The sequence below is a fragment of the Astyanax mexicanus genome, chromosome 11 (assembly GCF_023375975.1).
Source record: "Astyanax mexicanus isolate ESR-SI-001 chromosome 11, AstMex3_surface, whole genome shotgun sequence".
NCBI lineage: Eukaryota > Metazoa > Chordata > Actinopteri > Characiformes > Acestrorhamphidae > Astyanax > Astyanax mexicanus.
In genome coordinates, this window is record NC_064418.1 from 17,404,376 (window position 1) to 17,415,556 (window position 11,181).

Sequence of the window (11,181 nt, forward strand, 5' to 3'; positions counted from 1 at the left end):
TTACCAGTGAGAGCTTATTACCGTAAATGAGCCGATAATGTTTTATTTCAATTATGTTATATTTGATATGGAATATAAAAAATATATATTAAAAGTTTAATGTATGAATTTTCTTAACAATTTAAGGCATCACTCTTAAAAAGAGCCTAACTGCATCAATGTACTATTATAATTGTATCAGTGGCACATATTGTCTTATAATGACAACAATATTGATTATCGCAATAATTTCTAAGAAAATATATTGTCTAAACAAAAATAATTTGAAGCATAAAATTCTATGACTCGTTTTATCAAACTGAACTAAAATGAATACAATTAATTTAAAATCATTTCAAATTGTTTTTGTATATTGCTGTGGTCTAAGCTAAACTAGATGCCCAAATATTTGTGAACACTCCTTCTAATGAATACTACCACTGCTGAAACAAATGTGCAAATGCACACAGAAACACCGCTTGTTTTAGTTATTGTAGAGAAATACTGCCAATACAATAGGAATCTCTGGTGCAGATACAGAAAGATAAAACTTATAAGGATAAGTGAAGTTGGGTGGCCAACATTCAACATCCTGACCTCACAAATGCTCTGAATGTTGCTGAATGCCATCAAATTTTCACAGCAATGTTCCACAATATAGTAGAAATACTTACCTATAGAGACAGCTACTCCAACAAAAGCAGGAAAAACTCTTTTTCAAACAAACAAAAAAACAACAAATGAGATGGTGTCCCAACACTTTTGTCCATATGGTGTATTTGCCACACAGCACTGTTTAGTGCCCATCAACAGCAAAGTAATCACACTGAAAGAGTCAGCTGATATACAGGTGCCGCTCCAAAAATCAGAGAAAAAAGGGAAACTAATATATAATATGGATTCATTCACACAGATATAATTATTTCAAATGTCTATTTCTTTAATGTTAATAATTAAAAAGTACAAATTGGTATAATTTTCTGAGGTACTGACATTCACTGTAAGCCATAATCAACATTAAAAGGAACACGTTTGAAGCAGATCACTCTGTATTTAATAAACATATTTTTTATTTAATTACTGACATAAATAAGCTTTTCATTGATATTAAATTGTTATGGGATGCGTCTGTATAACTAAAGAAATTACTGATATTTTATTCCCAAATAAGCATTAAAGCAGCTGTGAGACTTTGATTATTGTGCTTTTATTGATTCAAATTTAACACAAATATATAACACAATTCTCCTTACAGATATAGTCAACTTCCAAACCTCAAAAAGCAAAATCAAAATTACACCTCAGTATTTATAATAATAGTAGAAACCCTCACCTTGCTGAAACCACACATTGTTGCAAATTCTGTACGGTGTGACTGTACTGTATGTTTTTGTTTCATTGTGTTGGCAGACAATGCCAAATCTATGTTTGTGTTACCATATTAGATCTGTAAATGATTAATCTAACCTACAAACTTCTTTCTGACTACATTTGCAGACGTGCTTCCTGCCTGCTGTTTATTTTATGGAATAAGATGGATTTTGTTAATAAGACATATTTGCTTACATTAAAACAAACAAACAAATCTGAAAATAAAGGAATCACTGATCATTGTTCTGAAGTAACTCTCTGCTGATTTACTTCAATTTTACATCTTGAATCAAGATTGCTGAACAGGAGTGCACCATATTCTATACACCATTATATCCACAATAAAACACATCTCATTTCTTGTCAAAGAAAAACAAAACAGTACAGCATTGCACCTCAAATATGATCAGAAATACAATCAACATTTCAAAGTATTCCCACAACAGTAAAAGTAAGATACATTTTGATTTTCTGTAAACAAAATAAAGCAAATGTATAGGTAAATTCAAAGCAATATCCAAAAAAGACTCTTTCAAGGATTCACCATCAATGATTTATGCCTAGTAAAATGTACAGATGTGCCAAACGGCTTTAATTTAAATTGTTGTCTGAAATGTACATTTTCCAAAATTTTACTAACCATTGATTTGCCATATTCATAATCATATTTCACCCCTAAAATGTACTTCCTTCAAGCATCAAAATATTTGTTAATTGTAGCATTGAGATTATTTGTATGAGTGTACACAAAATTGTAATTATACAGCAAATGTACTTTTCCCCTCATAATAAATGCACTACAACTACAACTAGGCATCAATGCCTACATCAACCTCCACCTCAATGTATTAACAGAGTATCACCCTGAGCTTATATCTGGCTCAGTGTTTGTTTATGGTACATGTATAAATATACTCAGGTAGAGCCTGTTGGCCATTGAAGATGACAAACGTGTCTCTTGCCTCATTGCATACACTGTCATACTGGGCCTGAGTGTCAGCTGTAGAAGGAGGCACAATCATTTGTGGTGAACCTTGTGATGTGCAACGTCCAGTGACAACCTGAGCCTCGATGATGTAGATATACTGTTCTTCTCTGTCCTGCCACAGCTTCAGAGCTCTCCTCGGTTCATTAGTGAAGTATATTCCAGCTCCATACGTTTGCTCTAGAACAAAAGAGAGAACTATTTGTGATTTGCAGCTACTACTACCACAAGAGAGATACCTTGGGCCATAGTTCATGTGTGCATTTGTGTATATAAATATATCATGGGGTAAGAAGAGGTATCGTGTCCAATGACTAAAGAATGCCACATTGACCTGTGAAATGTGTGTGTGTGGGGTCTCCTGCATGAATGTGGATGTGATTTTTGAGTCGCTTGCCTGTTTACACGGACAGTTAAACCAGACAGCAGGAAAGTTGAATGTCTGGGAAAACTTCAGGAATGTAAAGTGCCATCCATCTGGAACCCACCAACAGTGAGTGCAATGAGCACACTATTCAGTGTTTAAACTCACAAGGTAAAACCTCCTTGTTTAGTAGTGTGTAGTCTAAGAAATCTATATACTTGTGCAATATAATTGTTATTTAAAGGTCATGTTATGCTACTGATGTATTGATAACACAATTGTATAATATTGTTTGCAGGTGTGGTGATGGGTGATATTGTTTAACCCTAAGCTTTTGCCAAAGAGTAATGATGCTCCTGAAAAACATCTATGAGCATAAATGTGTCTTTTTCTAACCTGCTGTTTCTAGGACTATATCTATAAGGAGACAAAGGCAAATTTACAGTGACTTCTACTTCTATAGAGCAGTCTACTTACAACTGCAAATGTTGTCAGAGAGCCGTACATACTTAGCTTGTACATGAGTTTGATAGTTCTCTGGCATGTGACTTCAGGAAACCCTACAAAGTTTATTATTTATTTATTTATCTATCTTTAATGTACTGCTATAGGATTGTGTTAGCATTCTTGTGACGTGATCAGCCAAGTAGACTGCATGCATGCATATACTACAAAATATTTCACACAATGAATCATACTTAATGTCACCAAGGACATAAACTAATGATCTTCAGCTAGCTTCAACCATTGGGATACCTTTAAAGGATGTCTGATTCAATACAAAAATGGTGTTGGGACCGCCTACCTTCAGGTGGTGCATAGTCCCTCTGAAAGCCCACCCTGGAAATCAGCTCACAGTATTGTGCTTTCACACACTGGAACAGCTGCTTTGGTTGAGCTGAAATCCTCCTCTTGTTCAGCTCGAAGACCTGCTTTAGGGCGTTGTTCTCAATTTTCTCCAACTTGAACAACCAACAAAACCACATTCCATTCAAAGTGTGAAGCACACAAAAGAGTGATTGTGCATTTGTATTAAGTATGAATTATATTAAAACACTGTCACTTAGATTACCATCTTGTTACCATCATCGTTATACAACAACTGACCAAAATGTTAAAATGCAAGTTTCAATATAAAACTATATAGATTTTTTTTGTAAAAATAAATCAATAAAATAAATAATACTAATAATAAAATAATAATAATAATAACAATAATAATAATAATAAAATCATTGCTGACCTTCACAATGTCCAGGCCATTTTTGGAGAACGTTCTTTTCATACCATCTTCTTTTGAAGTATAGCTCTTCTCGTTGATGGTACTCCTTTGATAATATGATTTGCTTTTCAACTTTGGCAACTCATCATAGAGACTGAAAAAACCTAATGCACAGAGAAGAAAAAATTATGTTTAATAAATACACAGAATCTACATGGAGTCTCAAAGGTAAGGAAACAACCATTTGGCAGGTGGTGATCCAATTTTGGGCAAGCTGTGGGGAAAGGGAAAAAACAATTAGGCTATGCCACCAATGTGGATTGAATTTTAATTTGTCAAATTGAAAAACAGGACTTCCATTATCCGGTTTAAATATAAAAATAACAACAGCAAATGTAATTGTTAAGTTGATTAATAAGATGATTAGAAGTATTTATTTTCAAAAGGTCGAGCTAGTTGATTGGTTTGGTATAGTACAGTTTACAAGAAAATTGTCTGTAACGTAGGCCTATGTTGCTATGTATGCTATTTATTATTGTATATAAAGCTATTGCATAATAATCACAATACAGCAAAGTAACATATTAAACTGTGATCTTTGTGGTGTTGCACAGATTAGAATGGTAATATAATGAATATAACATTATTATAATTACGTAGCACTGGCCGCAGCTCCGCGCAGCTAAAATTAAACGCTCTGCACGTTGCTCAAATTGGTGCACCGCACACTTTGTGGGGGAGCAAACGTGGATTTCTGGGGGCAGAAATCAGTAAATACAGGCACGTACCACTTGTATCTGTAGTAGAAAGATTTTTACACTGTTCATACTAAAGAAATGGGGTTTAAATCAGGCTTACAATGAACGTGTATGGGGCGGCTGGGTCGAGCTCGGACAAAACGTGCCCGGGCTGGGTTAGATTTTCTTGTCCCGATCTGTGAACTTTATTCACATGCACAGGAAAAGAGAACGATGAAGTTGTTTGTGCTGTTTTTGGTTTTAAATTGAATTTTGTGGTGGGCTAAGGGGGCTGTGAGTTGCAAAAGGTTGGGAACTCCTGGTTTTGGTTAACCCCATCAATGCAGGCACGTAACAGTATTAGACATTTTACTGATGTAATTTTCATCTGACATCATGACCAACATTCAACCTGAAATTAACATCTATTGATGTTGGTGGCCAGCTGGGCGTGGTTTGTGGTTCCTTTCATACCTGCTATTTCGTTTCGGACCAAACAGGCAAGTGTGAAAGCACTCTAAAATTGGATCCCAAACCGTTTTCATTTGATATGGGTGTTTCCATACTTTTGAGATACTCTGTGTAATTTTTTGATGTAATGAATGCACTGAAACACATCATGTAACATAACATACTTATTCTATCGATCAGTCCCCCTCCAGTTTGAGTGTCCACTCGCATACGCCTAAAGTCAATTTTTACTTTTTGCCCGCTCACTGTAAGATCTATATCAGTGTTGTCTTCAAGGTATGACTTCTCCACAGCAGCATTGATCTCTGGTTTGTCTGAGCCTGGGAAACCCTTCCAGCAGACCACAGAGTGCAGCAGATCGTTTTCTTCAGCCTGGGCAAATTCTTCTTGAGCTTTGCAGAGCATGGCCTCTACCTCCAGTTCTGCACAGCTGACTCCTGTGGAATTCCCGTTGATAAAGATGCCACATTTGCCATCGCTGAAGACCTCTTTGATTGATACATTAAATGCAGTCTGGTAGGACATCAGGATTTCATGCTCCTTCTGGCCAAACTGGATGACATGGTTGTTCTGCATTGTGACTTCACTGGATTGTTTATGCAGCACTTTCACAGCCCATGCCTTTGCCTCTCTTAATGCTTCAGACGAGTCAGTGAAAAATTCAATGTATGGGGTTGTTCCAGGGCCAATCTCATGGTTATACATGGCTGCATGTGTTAGAGCAACATAATAAATAAACAATAAGCCAAGACAAGCCATACATTTCATGATTCTTACACACACACACACACACACAATATGAGGTTTGTTAACATTAGGTTGTAGTATCTATAAATAATTTATATTACATTTTTTTCCCATTTTGTCACCCTACAACCACAAACCTAAATGAATTATAATAAGATTTTAAGTGATAGACCAACACAAAGTGGAACGAAAATGATACATGGTTTTTGAAATGTTATTCAAGCTCTGTGGAAAATTGTCACTGCTCATCACCCTGAAGACACCATGTTTTATAGTGGGGATGCTTTCCTTCAGCAGGGATAGGGAAACTGGTCAGGGTTAATGGAGATAAATACAGAACAACCCTGGAAGAAAACCTGGTTGAGGCTCCAAATAACTTTGCACTGAAAAGGAGACAATGACCCTAAACATACAGCCAGAGCTACAGTGGAATAGTTTAGATCAAAGACTATTCATGTGTTAGAATGGCCCAGTCAAAGTCCTGACCTAAATACCACTGAGCTTTAGTGGCAAAACATGAAAATTACTGTTTATATATAGACACTCTTTATCCAACCTGGCTGAGCTTGAGCTGTTTTGTAAGGAAGAATGGACAAAAATCTCTAGATATGCTTCTAGATATGCAAAGCTTGTGGGGACATTCCTCAAAAGACTCACCTCAAAAGACTAATTGCAGCGAAAGGTGGCTCTACTTAGTATTGATATGGGAGGATCATGTAACATTTTTGTTCCAGTTCACAATTATGTTTTGCTTTGTGTCGGTCTATCACTTAAAATCTCAATAATAGAAGTTTGTGGTTGTAAGGTGACAAAATATGAAAAAGTTTAAGGGGTATAAATACTTTTGCAAGCCACAGTTTTATGCATAAATGTAATACATGTAGTACATGGTCCAATGTTAATATGGACCATCAGCACATCACAATATAATAATCAATAATGTCGCAAATTACTGATAACCTGTAAATTTAGAAAATAATTGATATTTTAAAATATGTAGAAAAACACAGGCCTTATTATTTACAGAGTATCTACAGACAAGAGGAAAATTAATTGTATGACATTTCAAGACATTTCAATACCACTCATAGACTTAAGACCACGTTCAAATGTACACCACCAATACTAAGATTGCTGTATTTATCAGCCACAAATAATACTCTGCTTAGTTGTCTGTTGTTCAATTAGTATGCTAATTGCATATCAAATTTGGTAATTGCAAAAATAAAACTGGAATTCTATTAACCTTTCATGAGATGGATTTAATACATAGCCTTTTTTTTAGATAAATGTTAAAATGAATGCTTATTTCTTTTTCTTACTTTTGTTGGTGTTGCTGGAAACTTTGGAAGTTTTTTTCATGGCAGAAGCCATTTCCTTTTTAAAAGCCTGAAATACATCAAATTTCAGATAACACATATAAAAAGAACATTTGTCATTAAATTAAAGTCATATCTGAGCATGGACCTACTGATAATTTAACTATCCAATTAATTTTAAGGGTGTGAAAGTGGAAGGACTACATTAAAAATGACTGAAATGTGTAATTAACCCAAAAACATAATCCTGTAGGCTTCAATCACATATTGGTTGCTTTATTTTAAATTTACTGAGGTAGTACAAAGGTACAGAGGCAAACATTTTCAAGTACTTGTCTAAATGCTTCTCAATACCATATTTTATAATAATCTGCATCTATAATAAAGAGTAATTAAGAGTGTACCTCAAATTTGTCAGTGTCTGCTGGATAAATGACAAAGAACACATTCTTTTTCTTGCCGTTATATTTCTTTGCAAATTCTGCCACTGCTCCAATCATTTTTTGAGAAACTTCTTCCTTGCTAAATCCAAGATTGCCAGTGCCAATAGCAGGAAAAGATATGCTCGAAAATCCATGCCACTCTGTCATTTTAAGGCATTGTGTGATCACTTTGTTGAGAATCTAGAAAACATAATATTGCAATTTGTGATGTGATGTAAATATTCATCACAGATCTAGAGATACTTAGAGATAAAAAGATAAAAATATCTGAAACATGACTATTGCTTGCTGATATGTAGCCTCTTACCTGGGTATTGGACTGTTGCACATTGCAGATAGCATGATAGACCGCCCGGGATTTCAGGTTATGTCCTTTGGTTTCAATAACATCACCATTATTGTGGATCTTAGACAAGTGCTTTATTACTTCATTTTGAATCTCTTTGCCAGCCCTATTCAGTATAGCACGAGAAACAAAACCTTTTGACAAGTTGAGGTCACCCCCTATTGGGTTTACAATGACATCCGTCTACAAAGAGTTTAAACAAGAAACAAGAAATAAAGATTAAAACAATATTTCAGACAAAATCAGACAAGTCTAGTGTAAGTGTTTCAATACATTGATCCATAAAGTGTATAAGTTAAATTAAAATGACAAATGTTGTGAAATTAATAAAATGTGTATTTTGTAAATGATAGCTATTGTTATTTTTTTTAACTTACTGTTTCATCTTGAATTTCTCCCTTTTTGAGGCAGAGAGTCACATTCCCCAGCTCCAGAATGGGCTGTGAAGACGTGGCTGATGAGACGCTCTGGCTTTGTATTGCCCCACTTTGTGTGGCTGATGGTCCCAGAATTTGTTGACAAGCTCTCAGCATCTCCCGAACGGAGGGGTCATCATTATTCACCAGACGAACTTCTAAGCTTGTGGACTGTGGGTGTTGTGTATCACTGGCCGACTTCACAGTGTTCACTATGATGTCTGCGCAGATGTCTCGTGGAAAATTGTAAAGGCCAGAGCTAATAGCAGGAATTGCAACTGATTGCAGATTGTTATACTGAGCAAGTGTTATGATTTTCCATATAACACTCTCCAGGAAAGGCTTGGCATTAGAAACGTCTTTCGCTGAGGGATTGTAGGGCACAGAGGGGCCAACCGCATGTATGATCATTTTACAAGGAAGCTTTCCAGCTGTAGTGACAATAGCATCTCCTGTATGAACACGTTTGTTTGTCTGTATAAAGTGGTCACTCATTTGTTGGATTTCAGGACCCCCAGCCCGACTCAGAGCTAAAGCAAGACCTCCTCCATGATTTAACTGCTCATTGGCCGCATTGACCACAGCATCCACTTTATGAGTGGTGAGGTCATCTTTCCACACTGATATCTTCATGCCTCCAGATAGCTGTTTAGTGTACCTAATATCAGCCTCTTTATTTCTGCCAGAGGTTGATGCAGCGGGGAAATCCATATATCGTTCCATATTGCGGGCCACAGCTGTACAGCCAAATTTTGCCTTTGCAGCATTCGAAAAGGCAGTGCAATGCTGCCCCATAATCTGAATTGATTCATCTGTGAGTGGAAGAATACCACTGGCAGACATTGTAGATGATTGTAGATAAACTTCTCAAAACAAGACTAAAAGAGGAAAAAGAAAGAAAAAAGTGAAAGAGCATGAGAATGGCTTTAAAGAGTCATCACTGTGATTTAGTTCTAAAAGTTATTTGTCCATTTTTTGTGCAACATGGAATTTCCACTAAAAGGAAAATATAGTATATGACTAGGCTTAATAACTGAGAAACTGCCTCTGTTTGTTTCTGTGTGCATACATAAGTAACCAATTAAAACAAAAGCAAACTAATGATTTTAAATGCAAACAATTCTCTGGCTAATAAGAATCAAAAAAATATTTCCGGACATTTAAATTTTAAGCCCGAAGAACAACAACTTCCAGTACTGATCAATGTCCTTAGTGCTTGCTCACAGGGATTCCTCTTTAAGAACATTTTTCTGAAATTGGTTCAGTTGTTTTCATTTTTTAGATGCAGATTTTTGTTGATTGTTTTTTATCAGTACTGCCTGTTCTTGCTCCTTCTCAACTTTTTTGAGATGCTTACTGCCATCAAATTATAAATGATTTAATATTTTCAACAAAATGTCACTGTCAACATCGGTCATGTTTTTCATGTCTCATTCTAAAAAAATATATGAGTCCATGAAATTTGCTAATTTTTGCATTCTGTTGTTATATACATTTATTTCCAAAAAGTCCCAATTTTTTTTTTTAATTGTGCAGTTCAGGAGTTCTTGCCGCAGTAAAGAGTACTTGTGAGAGTATTTATAAAGAGTAATAAATTAGAGTAATTTGGTGTTCCCAGTTTATTGTTTAAGTACACACATTAAGCTTTTTCCTTATAATAGGTTTTAATGTGAAGAACAAATCATAAAGTTAAATGTATAAGTTTTCTTTTGGATCACAGATCCATCCTTTCAGCAGTAAATATAGTACCTAATTATGAAGAGAAATAAAAGAGTGAATAAATATTTTAACGATGCACCGTTTAAGGTAGATCAGGAATTTCCACCTTAACCGATTTTTCCTACTGGGTTTATTTATTTACTGGAAAGTTAAGCTAATTGATTGTCTACAAGCATTATTTCGTGTATAGTTTAAAGGAATATAGGAAAGGAATAAAACACGATAAACGACACTACATAATTTGAACATACGTTGAAACAGTGTCAAAACCCTGCCGTATAATATTTAAAGTTCAAATACACACAGACCGACTGCTTAAAAAGATGATAAATGTATATGAATCCAGATTACTCTATCTTACCTGTTTTTTTTTCAGAAAGAAAACTTCACAAACAGCAAATCAACCGCCGAGACTAACTGCGTCGTTGTTAAAAAAAATCGAAAGCAAAAGCCTGAGTAAGTTTCTCTTTACAGGAACAACGCTCCTAGGATACAAAAGAGAATCCAGGTCCGAAATGTACAAATCCACCCCAGGATTTTGTTGTAAATGCCTGGGCGGCGCTGCAGCAGTCAGCTTGGAACAAAATCCTGGGGTGGATTTTTACTTTCTAGACTTGGTAACATTTTGTTTCCCTTTCACAGTTCATGACAATAATGTATTTTGATTTCTATAATCGTGTTTGTTGCTAATACTGCAATACAAATGTGCACAAAGACAAAAAATAAGAGAAAATTGATTTTTTTTTTCAATTTTAACCTCCTGAACCTGGATCAGCCAAACCATACTATACACACTTTTCACATAGTTTACCTCATTTCTACAAGTTTCTCGCTTTTTTTGTTCACCATTAACGCATTTAAAAAGAGCTTACCGTCCACTGTTCCGTCGGGCAACAGGACACACAAACACACACACACACACACAGAGCTTCAGAGAGTAAATTCCCCTGTTTTTAAGGTGTGACCTTACTGGGAAAGCAAAAGCGAAACTATTGCTTCTTAAACTATTGCTTCTGCTGTTTCTTCCTAACACTGTCTACACCATTAGACAGTCAGCCAGCG

At 35.5% G+C, this 11,181-nt stretch overlaps 1 protein-coding gene across 1 annotated transcript; it reads right to left on the minus strand.

The window, feature by feature from the left end:
* Window positions 1–1,170: 1,170 nt before the first annotated feature.
* parp9 (poly(ADP-ribose) polymerase family member 9) lies at window positions 1,171–11,154 on the minus strand. The gene is made up of 9 exons (XM_049484867.1): window positions 10,992–11,154; window positions 8,362–9,278; window positions 7,946–8,167; window positions 7,600–7,818; window positions 7,199–7,265; window positions 5,294–5,836; window positions 3,943–4,085; window positions 3,505–3,661; window positions 1,171–2,515 (listed from the first exon to the last, which is right to left on the minus strand). Exons 2-9 carry the CDS (start codon window positions 9,241–9,243, stop codon window positions 2,232–2,234), a joined length of 2,517 nt encoding a protein of 838 aa, XP_049340824.1. The 5' UTR covers window positions 9,244–9,278; window positions 10,992–11,154; the 3' UTR covers window positions 1,171–2,231.
* Window positions 11,155–11,181: the final 27 nt, after the last annotated feature.

Excerpts from the sequence above, each read along its gene's own strand:
- parp9 (XM_049484867.1), bottom strand. The coding sequence starts at position 9,243 with ATGTCTGCCAGTGGTATTCTTCCACTCACAGATGAATCAATTCAGATT. Across the intron at positions 7,819-7,945 it reads TGCAACAGTCCAATACCCAG|ATTCTCAACAAAGTGATCAC; the intron begins GTAAGAGGCTAC and ends TATGTTTTCTAG. Across the intron at positions 3,662-3,942 it reads ATGGCCTGGACATTGTGAAG|TTGGAGAAAATTGAGAACAA; the intron begins GTCAGCAATGAT and ends TGGTTGTTCAAG.